This window comes from Cottoperca gobio, chromosome 7 (genome assembly GCF_900634415.1).
Source record: "Cottoperca gobio chromosome 7, fCotGob3.1, whole genome shotgun sequence".
Classification (NCBI taxonomy): domain Eukaryota; kingdom Metazoa; phylum Chordata; class Actinopteri; order Perciformes; family Bovichtidae; genus Cottoperca; species Cottoperca gobio.
The window spans coordinates 9,468,215-9,486,891 of record NC_041361.1 but is presented as its reverse complement, the minus strand read 5'-3'; the positions used below and the strand labels follow the sequence as shown (position 1 = coordinate 9,486,891).

Genomic DNA, 18,677 nt, shown 5'->3' with positions numbered 1-18,677 from the left:
ATGTATTATGTTGGGAACAGAAAACAACCTGAAAAATGGTAGTGGAAACCACTTCTGCAAATTATCTGACACATGGTAACACATATGTTTACTTCTAAAAAAATACTGTTATTAATAAGAGTAAATAAACCTATATGTGTCCTTTTAAATTCAAGGTAAGAGACGCCACACAGGTGCTTTGGACTTGAGTTTTGTGTAAAAAAAACTAACACATCCATGGGCTGAACACTGGCAGGTAAGGACACACCGCCTGCGCCTGCTGCCCTGGTCCTGCTGGACACCGGGAAGCCTTTTTGACATTATCCTGGGTTCATCCATACTTTCTCTTTTTTGATCACAACATCATTTCTGTCAAATGTTGTATTTGTACTATGTTGTTTATCCTGTACACACGACATCTATTGCACGTCTGTCCGTCCTGGGAGAGGGATCCCTCCTCAGTTGCTCTCCCTGAGGTTTCTTCCATGTTTCCCCCTTTAATTATGGGGGTTCTTTTAGGAAGTTTTTCCTTGTGCGATGCGAGGGTCTAAGGACAGAGGGTGTCGTAACCTGTACAGTCTGTAAAGCACACTGAGACAAATGTATAATTTGTGATATTGGACTATATGAATACATTTGATTTGACCTTGTTGGACTGGCAGTGGCATCAACATGGGAAGTAAATAAGGGATTGATAAAGAATTAAAAAGCTGCCTGAAGCTGTGATCTTTTGTGAAAGAGCAAAGTCAGAAACTTTTCAGGACTACCTTTCAAGATAGTCCAACTTTTTGTAATTTCGACAAACCAACTCTTCTTCACAATGCCACCGTGGCATCCCTTGAAAGGCAGCAGATCTGTCTGTATATTATAAATACTATATTATGACAAAATAAGTAATCTAACCCCCAACCTCAAAATGTTATTTATCTTAAAACGATGTTGTAGCAATGTGTCAAATTTGTGTAGAAATCCACATAAGTGATAAAATACTTTTAATTAAACATCCATACAGTCATTGCAAAAGCATGTCTAAGGGTTCACTGTTTTATTGAGTAGTACATATATATACACTGTAACAAACAGCACATGGACACAGGCAGAAAAAAACATCATAAATATAGCCTTACATACATGTCACCAACTAAAATACCATAAAACATTTGGCAAACTGGGATGGGTTGGGTGGCGTGGGTCTTCCGTGCATACTGGGAGGAGTGTGTGAGTCGGGATGGGTAAGGGTGGAAATAGATATTGAGATGTTGGTATGTTGTTCTGTCCCTTTCTTCATTATGTACACACTGCTGCACAGGCAGCCACGACGTTTCTCTCACCTCCTCAAACACTCTGGACTAGATAAGAGAAAAACAAAGAAAGGGTTAGAGGGATGTCGTATAAAAACACACACACACACACACACACACACACCCACACACAACACACACACTCACACACTTAAAACATAAGACCTGGACTTCCGCTGGTCCTTTAAAAAGGCACTGGTGGAAAGATAATTAAAGCAAGAACAGACTTAAATGGGGTCATAGGGTGTTAAGAAACACTTCAGCTAAGAATGTGCCGGTAGAAAGTGTGTGTGTGTGTGTGTGTGTGTGTGTGTGTGTGTGTGTGTGTGTGTGAGTGAGAGTGAGAGAGAGATTTACTGCGTATTTTCCATAAAGGATTATCTGGCTCGGTTTCTGCCCCCTTAGCCGATTCTCCCTTCTTCTCACAGCGCTCCCCTCTGCCTGTTGACTTGCGGTAATGTGAGGAGTTTGGCTGTATGTCAAATCATCTGGAGGAACTTTTAGAAGCTGCGAAGTGCAGCGCTGACATCACCCCTAACCCCCACCCAAAGGCGCTCGCTGCCTAATTCCTTGTTCTCCCCTTGAGGGGCCCTCCCATGTATGGCTCTGCCTAATGGGACTGCATCCTGAAACTCACAAACATGATCACGTCATCTATAGGCCGCAGTTTACACTCGGCATGAAAATGTGTCTTCGGTAACATGATCACAAGTGGACAGCTGTAAATACAGGTGTGAATGCATCCAACCACATCAAGGATGCAGATTTGATCACTCGAGCCACTTTGGGGGGTAGTCAGGCAGGCATGTGACCCCATTTGCAGTATAGTGTGAACACACGCGTGTCCCTGACCGTACTGAAGATCATCTTTGTAGAGGGCATGGAGCATAACAACAGCATCTACTCTATTTGCTCATGTCAATTTCGAAGAATTGATATTCAAGGTTAATTACCAAAATGACACACAACCTTCCTCTGAGTGTACACCTGTTTGCAAAATGTTAAATATTTTCAGTTTGAAACTGTCAACTACTGTATATATAAACACTATCTGGGTATACAGTGTCAGCAATAGTGTGGGTTAGGGTTCGTCATCAAATCCCATAGAAAGACTAAAAAGCAACAAAGAATGAATTAAACTAAAAGTATTGTTGGTGTAGCAAAGCCTGATACTTCTTATTCCTCTGTGTCATGGATCTCCATTTATCCACTATAATATAATATAAATCATTTTAAAAAGAAACACTGCATCCATGAACACAGGAAATATAGTTTTTTGTGAGTCAAAATACTCAATAACACTCCAAATCTGCTGCTGAAAATAGACCCTGATAAATATTGTACTTTCATTTGAATAATTTAAGTACCGTGCCCAGCTGTTGTAGGCAATTCATCTTTTTTCTCTCTATGTGAATGCATATATTACGGACCCTTTTTTGAAGATTTGCATCTTTAGTGGGAACAAATGTCTTCTTGGCTGAGAGGCTCACACAGGCTGGTTAAATCAGCACAGAGATTAAACACACTGTTGGTTTGGTCTTTTTCATGGGATTTGTTTTCAAAAAGAAGAAAACAGATTATCGCCTTTAAAAATGTTATTTATTATTTTGCACTTTTTGCTCCAACTCCAATTTCTGCAATATCCTTGTAAACTGTAATGGTGCATTCCCCTTTTTCCCCTTTTTATAAATTCCATTTTAACAGCACGATTTTTGCTTCAGGATCATTTGGTCATTTTGAAAACCATTTATAATTTGTGCATATGTGCATAGAAGTGACCCCGTGCTTGTGGCTATGCATCAACGTGTCCAAAAGAATTCCAAGAAAAAATAATACACATTGCCCGTTTACCCGCTGCATCCTCGTCCCAAAGGTACCACAAAAGGCCTCGTCATTTATTCATCACTGGACCGCTTTTATTTACAATATACAGTTAATAAAATCTGTATATAAATGTGATGAAGGTATGGTAGAAATGTAAATAATGACCAAATTGCACACGCACTGTTGTCATAGATTAATCACACTAAAGGCAGCACATATAAATGTGCTATTTAAGTCATTGCCTTCATGCAAATAATTGTGCATTACTAGTGTTGGGCAACACAGATTGTAGTCAACACCAATATATACTAAGGTGGTGGTCAGTGGAGAGGATTAAGAGAAGGAAGAGGAAGTATATTAGACTATAATGTAAAATATATTATATAGGTAAATGGCCTCTTACTGACATGTTTCGAATGTACAGCAGGCATGGAAAGGGATAGTGTTTCACAGTGCCGTAAAAAGAACCAGTGGTATGTCCTTTACAGTAAGATAAAACCATTATCCTTCACTCTTTAACTCGTTGACAACCTTCAACTCTCCTAGCATCCTTTACCACCATGTTTAGTCATCTGTCTCATCACTTTCCTGCTCAAACCTTTTGTATTTTTCAATCTTACCACCCTCTCTCATTACTTCATGCTTCTTCTTTCTTTTTTTGTTCAACACTTTAATGAGGAATCTCTTGTCAGCAGTTGAAATGACACTGTGAGCAAAGCCTCCTGGCACTCCGTGAAAGGCTACACCACTCGGGCATTTGAAAAGCTTAAATGAAAGTGCCAATACCAAAACCCGAATGTGGCTGCCCGATAGTGAGGCTATGAATAGAAATGTTAACGCTGTGAAAACAGCAAATTTGGTATTTCTATTTGTCAAGACATTAATCTTTGCCACATTACCACATCCAAAAACAGGGCTCAAGCTTTACAGAGGAGGAAGGTGGAGAGGAGGGAGCAGAAGTGGGTTAACACGGATGAAAAGGAAAGAAGAAGGCAAGAGGGAAGGACGAATGAGTTGTTATTGGTTTTAATTTAATGCTATGAGTTTAAAAACACGGCAATTCATGGCTGTTCAGCAGGAGGGGGAGTGTTATCGAAATCTGAAAGAACGGTGTCAGTATCTCACACGTGTGTAAAAGCAGTAATGAGCAGTGTTAGTAGTAACACACGATTAAAAGGATATTTCATTAAGTGATAAGGAAAGATGGAGAAAGATATATAGTGGTGCTTGCACTGGTGACACGTTTGTGTCCAAAACACTTTACTACTGAACACGGTTCTCTCTTTCTTACCTCTGTAGGTTTCGCTGTTGGTTTATTTGCCCTTGTCTGACTCTGGAAGAATAACCTCTGTTAGGAGAGAAACATACAGTTTATTTATGTGTTTTAAATGGTTTAAAGTTCTGCTATATTATTGTGGTTATAATTTGGAGTTGTGGAATCATCAACTGGTACCAATAACAGATTCTCCAAATGTGTCACACTTTACCACTGTATTAAATAAATAAATATCAAGTCAGCAGCCAGTTAGCTTAGTTTAGCATAAAGACTGGAAACGGGGAAACAGCTAGCCTGGCTGTCTAAAGGAAACAGATTCAGCGGACCCTCTAAAGCTCACTGTTCAACATCTCATATCTTGTCTAATCCGTAAAAAAACAAACAGAAGTCTAAAAATCATCAGAACATAACCTTGTTTTTAACTTTTTGTACAGATTTTAAAAAACAACAAAATATAACTTGTGAACTTTAGACATGCTTCCAGTCTTTATGCAAAGCTAACCAGCTGCTGGTGTTAGATTTATATTTAGGGCACATGAAAATGGTATCTTCTCATCTAACTCTTGAATAAAAGTATTTCCTAAAACGTAGAACAATTCCTTTAAAGACATGTTGTAACCTCAATAGATTTGGACTGCATTGACAAAACGTTATCCTTTATTTGAATGCAGATACGTACGTTTGACCTCCAGCTTGCAGGAGACAGCGGCCTCTCCCTGGGCGTTCTTGGCTCTGCAGGTGTATATACCGCCATCGAAGCCGCAGGGCTTACGGATCTCGAGGGAGCAGATGCCCTGGTTAGAGAGCTTACGATACTTGGGATCGTCCCCGATGACCATCAGATTCTTCAACCACTCGATCTTAGGCTGAGAGGACAAGAGGAGACATTTATAAACTACATTATACCTCAAATCTAGTTTCCCTGCAAAGGTTCAAAACATCAGCAGCGATCTAGAGTGAACTTTTGATTGATTTAGGGTCCCTTTCCAGTGTATGTATGTAGAACTGCTTATTAATAGTTTTACATGTCAGAACATTTGAGTAAACTGGGCTTTCAGTTGTTGTCAGCTTGTCTTCCAGCGAGCTCAGACTGTGCACACACTGTGCTGAGTGTGACAGTTGGGTAGAAAGGGAGTAATATAAGTCTCCTCAGGTATGTGCTGCTCCGGCCTTCAGTGACATTCCCTGCATGGATTTCCTCACGGTTCAGCTTCATGCAAGGAGACTCTGGTTATTGGATTTCAGCTCAGCTGATGCATTTCAGAAGGGTTTGTTTTGATCCTTTCATCACCGATGTGCAAAACATATTTAGTTCTTCATTGCTGCTCACAACAAGTTTTCAAAATAGATGTTTCTTCTATTTTAAGAATTTTGTGAACTGAGTTTTGATGGTAAAGAAAGTCAAACATGTTGTCAGTATGTAGGTTATTCTCTGACGAAGTGACAACGGTGAACAGACTTTTAAGATCCACAGATTAATACTATTGACTTCAGTAAAATCATTTTTCAACTTTTACATTTACAAGTACCAGGCTGTAGAGAGGCAGCGTCGAACCTCTAGAAGCTCATCATTTGAAAGTTTAACATGATTTTTTTTAAACTCTAACTAGCTGGGCAAACACTGTTCAGTAAAAACTAATTCCATCCGTTGAGTCTTCTCCATCTCCATTGCCGTCTCTGATGGTGGACGATGCTGAAAAAAGAGGGGCACGTTTGCATCCTGGGCAGTAGACCAAGTACTGTATATCTGAGCCTTTGGCAGCGAGGAGATGCTGCTGCTGATGTTTGTGATGTAGTTGTAAACCACCACCACCAACAAATGGTAATGCTGCTCGTGTTGTTTATCTTGGCAGAGCTGCAGGTTCTACATGAGGGGATGCATTTTCAGCTAGCTGCGCTTCTCTATGGATAGTAATGCTGGGGAGTTGTGTGTCAAAAAAATAGATACAATAAAATACCAGGGCGACACTGCGTTCTGCACAAACACGATAAGAGAGCCAGACAATGTAAATCCATCCACTCATCTCTTCTTATTTTATCTTCCTTTATCGTTTTACCGGTCGCATCATATTTCTATCTTTGGGCATCCATGTGGATGTTACAGGGATAGTCAGTCACACTGATTACAGTGCTGCAGTCTGGATGTACCTACGTAAAAATAGTACCTTCCATGATACAGCAACATCTCCACTTATCATGACAGGACAACAGGCTGTGCTTCTTATCATTGTCTCTTATTTGTCCTCCCCTCTTATCTATCCCCTCTCCATTCTCTCTAACAGCTACCCATGTAGCCTCTGCCTCCATATGTGACAGCTCTTTATCGGAGACAGCAAGACAACTTATCACTATACATGCCTTTCTGCTGGACCTCCCTCAGATCTCCTCATAAGGCTCTGGACTCTGAGCCAGAGCCTATAAACACACACACTATAACACAAGTGCCCAAAGTGTGACATTATTTAATTTATAGAAGTTATATAAAGACAATAGGGTTGTAACGGCATACCAGTATCGCAGTATTAAAGTTGATGGTTATCATACCGAGTACATTTGCTTATCGAGGCTATTGAAAAAAGTGATTGTTGAGTGTTTGAGAGAAATACATGAAAACTGAAATTGTAATTTATGTAATCAAGTTGTTTGTAATTATATATAATATTATGTGGCTTATAGTGATGTGTGAGGAACTGTGAATGGGGTCAAACATGGGGTCAAACTCAGGTTATACATTCAGAGTATGTGGGTCTCTTGTATGAAAGAGGTATTGGATGCCTCTCTTTCCATGGCCCCTTACAGATGATGAGTGTGTGTGTTTTAACACAGCTGCTCTGACTCAGTTGCCTGCTGGTCCACAGAGACAGGCACTTAAAGGGAACATTTGCCACCTTTGATGTAGATGTCCAATTAGTGTTGATGGTTTATGTAGTCGATTGAAGCAATACATTTCTCACTGCGTGCTATATTGTTAAATTGAATAGCTGTTCTTCCTGCATCCAGCACTGTTATTTGGCGTGACATTGACGCGGTTGGTGGTAATGAAGAACTACAAACTACTTAAACTTGGGCCCATGGTTTAAGATGGGTTGTTCGCTCTTGAATCACAAATCCAGCCGAGGATGGCGATACATTCCACGCAGTGTCAGGCAGGCTTTCACAATAAAAGCATGCAAGAGTATGCTGGATAATATTAGTTGATTTAGATGTTTAAATAGTGCACAATCATTTTTTCTAACACACATATATTTGTTCTCATCCGCTGTCTGCCCGCATTTAGTTTATTTTTATTTTTTTACTAATTAGCTTGAGCCTATATCAGTTCCTGTTTGATTTGTCTCAAATGAACTGGCATGTGCAGACAACTACTGCTGTCCTTGCTGAGAAGTCAAGGACAGCTAGGACTCATTTCCACCATGGCCAGCCACCTAAGCCGTCTGCGTCAGCCAGACAACTGTAAAGATATGTTTAACCAGAGCAGCAGCCGCCAACAACAGTTAGAGACATACTGGAACTTCACATAGACATACCAGTGCAAGCCCTGCCCCGCTCCTACAGTGGATCTTTATAGCAGGGACATTAAAACCTTATGTGAAGCAGTACATCCCACACTCAGATGATTAATCGATGATCCCCAGTAAACGACACTGTTTAAATATAAAATAACAAATGTTGTATCAGCAAAATAGACTTCAACTTCCTGCAATATGGAAAATATGGAAAATATTAAGAAGACATGACCCTCTTCCAGATGTTTCCTCAGCCCCTCCTTGCTATGTTTAGTGAACATGTGGTTAAAAATGCTAGCTGTTGGCTTTAGCTATCAGTTTATATTTATAACAGGAATATTATTGTGATCCTGGAGACGATACACTGAGAAGATTTACTATAGCTGGTGGAAACATGAGCACAAACTGCATATTAAGCTGTAAAGGGTACAGCAAGGGTCATGGGCATGACACATAATGAACCATGGGGCTTCTATGCAAACTGCAGTGCGTGTACAAACAGTAAGTGTATAAGGTGTCTGACCTTGGGGCATCCACGGACTGAACACAGCAGCCTGGTGGTGTATCCCACAGTGGCAGCGTGGTCGCTGAGGGGTGTAGTGAACTTGGGTGCCTCGTTGTAGTCACGCTCAGGGTACTGAGGAGGCTTGTAGACAATACCTGTGAACACATGGAACAAGGTTAAGTATCTCAATGACGACTTGTAGGTATTGTTAATAAAACAACAATATGATGAAGATATCTAGACTACACCATGAATAGTATGAAAGATCTTTGTGTCACGCACAAAAGTATTGCCACTAGAGGCTAACTGTGTCTGAAAGTGGAACTATGTCACTGTTGCTGAACTGTGGCCACTGTGGCTACAATTGACAGCGATGCTTTAGCTTTGGTGAAAGTTCGATAAGGAAGATCTTTCCCCTCTCACTTTCCCTATGTTGGGAATCCTCGCTCCTCTCTACTCAGTCACTTCCCCTTTGCCCACGCTGTCAAAATCCCTTTCGTTCACAATTCTGACATCACAATATCCGGCCAATTATGTTTCGATCCACGTTCCTCGATCCAATCAGTGATTCCAAACGCCCAAATTGGAAAGAGTGATGCAAACTTTCATAGAGAAGCAGGAGGCGCAATAATTATTTAATTACGGGGATAACTGCACACATTTTAAGACAGTGTCAGACCTAGAAAGCCTTCTTAGCGTTGCACTTGGTTGTTCACATGAAGTGACTAAAGTAGTTGTGTCAAGAATAAAGTGAGAGAGCGAGAACACACTCAGGAACTTGGACACACACACACACACTCACACTCACACAGGAAGAGCAACATTTGCTCTGCCAGCTGTCTTAATGTTGTCAGAGCCTCTTAAAAGTTATTTCAGTAGTAGCTGGACACTAACCAAGTGAGCTGCACACTTACGATTGAAGCAGTGCCAAGGCCATTTCCACTGAAGTCCTCACGTTAAACACACTATCAAGACTCTGACACACTTACTGCAGCTCATTAAGGAACCTACTTGTACTGCAACCCTGTGGCTACACTCTTCATCATGTCGACACATTGACCTCAGAAGAATTAAGGAATGAATCAAGAAGATCACCTGTCTTCTGGATGGTGGCCACCCCCTTGGTGACAGTGCTCATCTCACTGATGCCCACTTGGTTCTCAGCGAACACTCTGAAGGAGTACACGTTTCCCATGATGAGGTCTGAGATGGTGGCAGTTAGCCTGTGGTAGTGCTCCAGCACCGAGAACCATTCCTGCACGTGGAGACGCAACACATGGCTAGTTTAGCAAAGCAAGGATAGAAAATAATACTGTGATGCTTCCTCTTTGGATTGTTTATTATCAGCCCATCATAAGCCGGATATCTTCAGGTTGGAAGTTTGGGGGGAGTTTTCATATAGTAATTGTGTTTCCAAGTTTCCGATGCCGGTAGATGTTGTTCAGAGTGAATACAACATAAAGTTGAAAAATCTTCTGCTCGACTGTGGCTGAGTGCACGGCATGAGTCTCATATTCAGTGAATGAGATAATGTAAACACAGTTACAATGGGGAATAGAATAAAAGCATGGCAGGCCTGATTATATACGATACACATACATACATCTGTCTATTGTTGCGGTGGCGCTATCAGACACTTAAATCAAACCCTACTCTATAGGTATCCATGGTGGGACTCCTGTTATCCTCTTCCTGTCTAATATAAATGCAGCTGATGTCTTCACACAGTCTGACAATGTGATTGGCCTGGTGTACTTGTATGTGAACGTCTGCCATACCCCGGTCTTCCTGTCTGCCTTCTGGATGGTGTATCCAGTGATCTCTGTGTTGCCATTATCCTTGGGAGGGGTCCATTCCAGAGCTGCGTTGAAGCCCCAGGCATCCACCAGCTTCACACTGGCAGGATTGCCGGGCCGCTCTGAGGAGACATACAAGTATTTATAAAAGATTAAAATCATAACCAGTGTGTTCCTCAAAGCATGAAAGGTGTCTGCTCCCAAGATCAAAAGTAAACCGTATGATAATGCCCCTAACGTGAGGCCAGCTGACAGCAGGGTCAAAGGGCATCATTGTTAGAGGTGTGATGTATGTTGAACAGTGCTTTGAATTTCTTGGAGCAAGTCACGAGTCTCCAACAAAGCCAGCTGCACAACCAGCTGAGCAGATTCAACAGGGAAGTCTGAAATGAGTCCTCATTCACACCGTCACACACATGTGTGTGTCGTTTGTGTGTAAACATAAGCATGTGCGACTCACCCACAATCTGAAGGGCGATGGAGGCTTTGTCTTCAAAGCTGTCCACTTTAACCGTCATCTCGTAAACACCGGTGTCCTCCCTCTGAGCGTTGCGGATAAAAATGATGCTGTCCTTGTCACTGTTCCGGATGTTGACCTTTTTTGTATCCACAGGCTCACCGTCCTTTAGCCAGGACACCACAGGTTTAGGCTTTCCCTGAGGAGTCGGGGGAGACAAGAGACAATAGATGAGAAGATGCAACGTAAAGCGTGATGTCTGTGAAGCTTTCTGTATATGGTATACATGATCTATACAGGTGGTGTGTTTACATGCTAGCTTACAAGAAAGGGGATGACCAGGTTGATCTGCTCTCCAACCTGCTTGACAGTGCGTATTCTGAGAGCGCGGGGTATGCGAATCCTGGGACGGGCTGAAACACAAGAAGTTAGACATTTTTATCTTGCGCCTTATTCATCATCTGTTATGACTCATTTGTTATATTGACATAACCTGGACACATACATAAATAAATCATCCAGTTAACAACCTAAGCTAGCATTAGCAGCAGGCTATGTACAAATTGTGTGATGTCCACTGCACATGTGTGTCTTCAAAGTGGGGACATGTATGACAGGTCAACAAGACCTAAAGAGACGAGCCACTGCGAGGCAAAGCTGATTAGAGAACATGACTGAAGGAGCTAAATTTAACCCCCACGTTGGCTCCGACGGTCCAACGATCCAAACTTATCACATAAAATCTATTTGAATAGATTTGATAGTAAATGTGTTAGTACAAATGTGTTCTTAACTAGTTTAGACATTTTAGAATGACGATTATAATGTATGATTCAGAGCTGCAATGATTAGTTGATAAAACTATTAATCCTCAATTTATTCAATAAACGATTTATCGTTTCAGAATGAGAATCCCTTTACTAGTCCCACGACGGGGACATTTACCTTGTTACACCAAAAGAACAAGAAAGTAAAGTGGCGAGCACACAATAATTTAATAGAATAAAATAGAGCACAAGTAGTATAAGTACAAAGTCGTTGATAAAAGTTGTAAAAGTGAATATTGCACATAACAGTGAGAATTGCACAACAGTGATGGAATAGTCTGTTCTTGGTGTGGTGGTCTCCGAGGGGCCGTGGGGATTGTACAGTCTGACCGCTGCAGGGAGAAAGGACCCACAGTATCTCTCCCTGAGACACGCGGGTGAAGCAGCCTGTCGCTGAAGGAGCTGCACAGTGCGGACAAAGTGTCCTGCGGGGGGAGGGGGGACATGGTGTCCAATAGAGATGACAGCTTGGCTGTCATTCTCCTGTCTCCCACCACCTCCACAGTGTCCAGAGGAGGTGGTGGAGACAGGAGCCAAATATTCTCTGGTTTCAGTTATTAAAATATGACAAATTGCTGCAATGTAAATAATAGATTAAACATCTTTCGATGTTGGACTCTGGATCAGACAACACAAGCAAATTGAAGAAATCACTCTTTGTGAATAATTTGTGAATAAATTTTTGTGAAATTTATTCACAATTCTTTTTATCATTTTAGAGACCAAACGATGCTTGTTGCTTGTAAGATTAAAAATCACTGTCACTGCAGTATCTTTCAATTCATCATACCTACACAAAGACAAACATATAAAGAACAGAATAATAGATACCACATTTATCTTAACAAACTACAAGAGTCAACATCTGTGTGGTTATTAAAGTAAAAAATAGATCCATCTACCGGTCTTATCGACGATTATAAGAAGACATGCACAAAATATAGCTTAAGAAAGTTTGAGTGCGAGTGGAAAAATCCAGTATCTGGGCAGAGAGAGGCAAAAGAGGAAGACCCTGCATCCTCAGCAGCTCTCTAAATAGCTTAGGTGACGAGAAACTTGGATAAACCTCGACATGTGTTCCCTCATGTCCTGCACAAAGAAGCAGCAGGAAGATGTCATCACTTTCAAACTGAGTGAAGTGATCAAACATCACATCTAGAAACACTGAAGTACAACAGATTGGAAACTGTAGACACACAAAATCAATTGTGGAAACTGCTGGTGTGTAAAGTGATATGGATGGAATTGCGCCGTGATTGGGACTGGAGTCATTTACTCAATCCACTATGTTGGATGGCCGGGTGCTAAGTATCAGGAACAGCGGGATGCGCGTTTCTGCATAAGCAGCAAATGTCTGGAAAGCTCCCTGGGCTTACGGGATACATAAAACCAAGCTGCTGACCTCCATCGCCTCTCTTACCCTGCTCTAGCTTCTTTTACTTGCCATCCACACAAAATGTCCTCTTATCTCACTCAAAAATCAACTTCCTGTTCATCTTTGTGGCTCCTCTTCAAAACAAAGTTTCTTGCCCATTGTGTTTCATCCTCCTCGTGCCAACATTTGTCACCATATCATTGCTGCAGAGGCTGAGATCCGGCTACTGGAACCATCACTCCCCACGAGGATCAGGTCTGCCTCCAGATTTGGCTCACTCGTAATCCCTGCTAATCAGCACACTTCCCAGCAATGCTCGGAAGTGTTGCTGGCATTACGGCATTCAGCAGTCAGCAAGTCACAATTTATAATCTGTCTTTGTCTCTGGATAAAGTGTCTTTGTGGGGGGCTTTCAGCATATGCAGGACAGTGTGTCTTTATCAAAAGCTTGTACATGTAGATGGATGTCTGTTTAGGACAGAGTGTGACTGACACACAGCTGAATTTACCCCCAACAAGCCGCCTAGAATCCATCAATTAGGCTCATGTGTCGCTCCCCTCAGTTGACCACCAGTTCATGACTGCATTTCTCCACTTAAGTTTCCTGTTTGTTCGCAGCAGTTTAAACCCCCGGCCAGTAAAATACACTCGAGGACAACAAGCTGTCCTTCTGAAAGCGGAGAACTGGGGCATGTGAGCTCAGGTCTTCTGCACTACGTCAATGTGACTCAGTGTGAGCGCTAATGGAAATTTACGGCTCCAGTAACGAAACCAACCTCAGTTTAAAGAAGCAAAGAGGAGGTTGACAGTGTGTCTCTTTGCCCTCGATACCAGACAGTAGTAGAGAGATGACATGAAATGATGGTCTGTGTGTATCTTGAAGCCATTTCTTAACACAAACCATTTTAAGATGTATAGTGGCTAATGTGTGTTATCACATTAAAGTGAACTTTAAAAGGACATAAAGAGAACTTTTTTTATTATGATCCGTTTATTTATTGCAAGACATTGAGACGACACGACAGACAAAGTTACTGCCATAAATTGAAGTGAGAAAGTGACAGTGAGGTCACACTGACAGGGTTGAAATATGGCTGCCAGATGGCTCATTAGCCAAACGTTTTCCTTTGCCTGACTCAGACTTCCGTTAAATCATCTTGAAGACGGATGCAGCAAAAGCCATGTTAGAGCAGACAGTTAACCACTGCAACATGTTTGAGACATATGGTGCAGCGGTGCAACAGATCCTGAATACTAGAAGAGGAAATACTTTTTATCCTGTTTTTCTCTGCTGAAGTTTTATTGTATGTTCTAAATATGTACATACATTTTGGCTGAAAACAATTCTGCAGCTAAACATTTTAATGGTTAATGTTATATATATATATATATATATATATATATATATATATATATATATAGATGTTTATTGGTATTATATTCCTCCCTTTTCCTCTTGCTATTTGATTGAAATGATTCCATATTCACTTATACTATTTCATGTTTATTCTTGTTAGCTTCACATGTTTTTATTCATTAAGGCAGAAAGAAACCAAAAGGTCCATAGACTGTTGCTACTGATTTAATAAAGGAAAAGGTAGTGCTTCACCTTCTTATTTGCAGTCTCAAACCTGCAGTAGCGACTGAAGGTGCGTGTCCAAGTGTAAGCATGATTTACAGCTATTGAAAGGTCTTGTCTGCACCTGTAAGATTTATGTGCAGTGCATCTTAGGCCAAGGCAGTTAATACCACTTCTACCTCGCCGCCTGCAACATGAGCATTTTGTCGATAGGTCATAAGTTACATACACCAGAGAGCTCCTGCTAGAGAGGTTGGATACAGACATTTTAAAAGTTGTGAAAATCAGTGAAAAACTATTTTGCAGCAACTTTTTGTTTCTACTTAAGGAATTTTGTAGCCACTTTTGTGCTATACCTCTATAATACAACAACATTTTGCAAACGTTTGATAATTAATACTCATATACAGCCTCGCAGATTAAAGATCGCAGTCTGGGCTGTTTGGAATTCCCCTTAAAGTAGACACGTATAAGTGTTGTACAGTTTGTGAAGCGTTGGCTTCTACTCACCACCAATCTCACGGATGGGCACAGGCTCAGCAAGTGTACCAGGTTCACTCCGGCCACCGGGGTTTACAGCCACCACGCGCACATGCAGCAGGTCACCGGCTGTCAGATTATGGATGCAGTAGCGGCTAGCTGGGGTCAGCTCCTTTTGAGCTGCAATCCAGTCTGTTGCTGCAGAGAATCACAGTTTTTGTGTTAGTATGTAACTTTTAGTGCCGTTTTAACTTTGAAGTATACATGTTATAATAGCTTGATGAGGCTGCAACATATTCTTTTTCATGTACACATTCCTCCCAAAACTTTTAAGATATCTCTTAATGGGGCATGTTAAGTGGTTTATCACCTGTCGACACACGTTTACAAACAACCTGCTCATAAGAAGTACACTTTGGCCTCCGTGATGAAATCTCAGAAGGCATGCTGTCATCTGAGCAAATGAGCGCTTCTAAAATGGGTGTGAGGAGATACAGCGACAGCCGGTGAAACGCTGCCTGCCGTATACGGTCTGAACACAGCTATGAGTCTATCTGCCCTCTGACACTCTGGGGACAGGTGCAGCCTCACATACATACACACACACACAGGCTTACTTCCATCCTTGCAGTACTCGATGGTGTATCCGTCCAGGCCTGAGTCTCCGATAGTCTGTGGCTCGTTCCATTTAATGGTGAGGCTGGAGTCGTTCACATCATCCACAGATACATCCAGAGGAGCGCTGGTGGGGGCTGAAGGGGATTCAAACAGATTAGATTAATTAAAGGTTAAAGGCGACAGTAAGATGTGCTGAAATTACACTGGAAATCCCCACATACAACATGATCACGTGTAGGGCTGCACCTTCTGATTATTTGAATTATCAATTAATCTGCACATCATTGTCTCGATTAAACTGTTTATCAAGTTTGAACAATTGAGAAGCTACAAATTAGTGGCATGTTTGCTTGAAAAATAACCGATCATCAAAATAGTTACCGATTACTTTCTTGGGTGTAAAAGGAGCAGAGCGTAAATGTTGGTGTTACCTGCAGGAGGTGGGGGCGTGGGGGCCTTTAGCGGCTCGTCAACTACAGCAGCTTCTGCTGGAGCAGGTAGCATCAAACAAGCAGGAGGTTAATGTCGTTTTAGAGACAAACACCAGAAATAAGGACCTGATAACTATCCAGAGCATCTTTCCCATAGATTGACAATTCAACCTGCCAATCACTGCAGACTTTCACTGGAAAAGATATCAGGAGATCAAAGTTTTGTTATCAATCCACTAGTCTTCCCAGCTGGGTGAAGCATGATGGATTGCACTTGCTCGCTTTGATTTTCAATAAAGCAGTCATCATTGTTTGCAGTGTGTTTTGTGGTATTAATGTTGTCATCTCTGTGGTGGTTTATGTTTACCATCTGCGGGAGCGTCTACAGCGGGAGCATCTGCAGCAGGAGCGTCTGCAGCAGGAGCGTCTGCAGCGAGAGCGTCTGCAGCGGGAGCATCATCGTCAGCAGCAGGAGTAGCAGCTAGTGTTAAAATGCAATTACGAAAGCCAATTAGTTACTTACATTATGACATTACTCATGCAGGGAATCAATCAGTTTGAAGCTCGTTTGACCAAGAAACACTCCACTGAAGCAAGCAGCAGGACAAAGCAGTGGGGACGAAGCTTTCGGTATTCACAGTGACAAGGACAGATGGTTTTATGAACCAAAAACTAACACATTTTGGAGACACTGTAAGACATTTACACACAGCAGAAGAGCATCACATGTCCACAAAGAGAAACCTCATGGGTTGGGTTGGTTACAAAGACAGAGTTCAAAGATGAAAGCTTACCCACGATGAAGTTTAGAACAGAACAGAGCAAGAAACATACACAACACGTGTAGTGCACAGTGGGACACAAACACACCATGCATTACAGCTTGTGGGTGGGCCGCCTATGGTGTGTGTTCACCCTCAGTAGGTGTCGTTGAGTCACATCCTCTGTGGCTGTGGCATTAGCTGAAGTTAGGAGTTACATGTCGAGGTTAGCAAGCAAAAACAATACCAGTCACTCGACTACATCCACCATTGATGTAAGTCCCATGCATTTTGTGCTGCGACTTGTTCCTTTACATCTCGCAGGAACTGTTTCTACAGGATGCAGGGACAATGGCTTATTACATTTCGAGTCTTCTAAAGTTTCAACATAGTCCTTTTTTGCAAAGCTGCAAAGCCTCAACGACTGATGACCTCATTAAGACTCCACACACTCACTGAGAGTGATGAGAGGGTCACACAGTTGCTGCAGCAGTCCGTCGTTTAAGGGGCTGTGGTGATGTCGGTGGTGTCTCACCACTTTGCTGCATGAGAGCTGAACCTGAGGAGTCAGAGGACTGGAGCTTTGTTGAGAGTAGTCACCATGTGTTTGCACAATGCACTCATGTAGTTGATCAGCTTCCACTAACACTGCTAAAGAAGTTCATTTTAAAATGATGAACGAGATTTGCACATGTATGACTTCTTACCTCAAATGTTTAACTATATATATATATATATATATATATATATATATATATATATATATATATATATAATATTTGTACTTTCTGTAACTCAGACATTGAAACCATAGAACATATTGTATTTCTCTTGCAGAGTAACTAGAACCTTGTGTGATGCTTTTCACTATTGGATATCAGAATCAGAAAGTATTCTGATTCTAAGAATTGCAAATGTGAAGTTTGGTCTCCAGCTGGAAGAAAAACATTTAGGCATAATAATTAACTAAAATATTTTTAGTCGTTTATTAAAAACTATTCCTATTATTTGCTGCATATCTAAACGAGATAGCATAATAGGCTACTATACAAATTCAAAAAGCATTACCTTTGAATGTGTACTGTACCTTAATTCCTTATGAATGTTTGTTACTCATCGTTTCCTTATTATACTCATACAAACAACATGGTTCCTAATTATATCACAAGCTATGAGATATCAAATACAATATTATAAAGTATTATAAAGCAGCATTGACGTTTCCTTTGATTGGACTCGCTCGGTTGTTTTTGTCGTTAAAATGTGCCTTATTTATTGTACAATAAAAAATAAAACACTTATTAGTTTTAGCTTCTGTGCTCCAAATTCTAGTAATTTATAAAAGCAGTAGTCACTAACATCAAGTAAGTGATATTTCTCCAAGTCTGTCACCGTTACACTTCAAACCGGTTAGCTCGCATAACCTAGCTTAGATTAGTAAAGTTAAAGTTAGTTTAGCGCTCCACTATTTGTTCGCGGTTATCCGTGTGTTTTAAGCCCCAGCAGGGTACCTGGAGCACCTCCTTCAGCAGCGGGGGTGTCCTCTGCTGGGGCAGCGGGGGCTGCAGGAGCGGCCTCAGCCGGGGCAGCGTCCACAGGTGCAGCCTCGGCAGGTGGAGCCGCTACGGGAGCCGGTTCAGGCTCCGGGGCGGGCTCAGGTGCCTTCTTGGCCTCCTTCTTGGCTGGGGACTTCTTGATGGGCGCAGGTTTGCCTGGCATCGTGCTAACAGATGGCCAGTCCTCTGGATGAAGGAGCCAGGAGGGATCTTCAGTAATATATATAGCGTGAGGGTTGGTGTGCTTGTACACAACTCCACCCATCCCCTGACTTTTAATACCCCCCCCCCCCCCCAACACACTTCAGTCACATCTTCGTATCTGTTCTGACCTGTAACCTACGTAGGCAGAAACAACCCTGGCTTGTTTTAAAAATAAACATACTTTTTTTCACGTGTGCAAGGA

At 41.7% G+C, this 18,677-nt stretch overlaps 1 protein-coding gene across 5 annotated transcripts; it reads right to left on the bottom strand.

Moving 5' to 3' along the window:
• Window positions 1–1,007: 1,007 nt before the first annotated feature.
• On the bottom strand, window positions 1,008–18,485 carry mybpha (myosin binding protein Ha). Of its 5 annotated transcripts, none has more exons than XM_029435531.1 (13): window positions 18,227–18,485; window positions 16,322–16,435; window positions 15,955–16,011; window positions 15,523–15,657; window positions 14,936–15,103; window positions 10,969–11,057; window positions 10,648–10,843; window positions 10,170–10,309; window positions 9,487–9,646; window positions 8,410–8,546; window positions 5,060–5,246; window positions 4,396–4,452; window positions 1,008–1,328 (listed from the first exon to the last, which is right to left on the bottom strand). In XM_029435531.1, exons 1-12 carry the CDS (start codon window positions 18,432–18,434, stop codon window positions 4,418–4,420), a joined length of 1,626 nt encoding a protein of 541 aa, XP_029291391.1. In that variant the 5' UTR covers window positions 18,435–18,485; the 3' UTR covers window positions 1,008–1,328; window positions 4,396–4,417. The 5 variants fall into 5 exon arrangements, with proteins under 5 accessions (XP_029291391.1, XP_029291393.1, XP_029291394.1 ...); XM_029435533.1 differs by having other exon boundaries at window positions 15,955–16,008; window positions 18,227–18,484; XM_029435534.1 differs by lacking the exon at window positions 16,322–16,435 and having other exon boundaries at window positions 18,227–18,484.
• Between the last annotated feature and the right edge of the window lie 192 nt (window positions 18,486–18,677).

What these genes read in the sequence shown, in the direction of transcription:
- mybpha (XM_029435531.1), bottom strand. Translation starts at nt 18,434, where the DNA reads ATGCCAGGCAAACCTGCGCCCATCAAGAAGTCCCCAGCCAAGAAGGAG. An exon ending in CAGTCCGTGGATGCCCCAAG is followed by an intron (nt 5,247 to 8,409) that starts GTCAGACACCTT and finishes TTGTCCTCTCAG; the next exon opens with CCTAAGATCGAGTGGTTGAA. An exon ending in CTGCAAGCTGGAGGTCAAAC is followed by an intron (nt 4,453 to 5,059) that starts GTACGTATCTGC and finishes CTCTCCTAACAG; the next exon opens with AGGTTATTCTTCCAGAGTCA.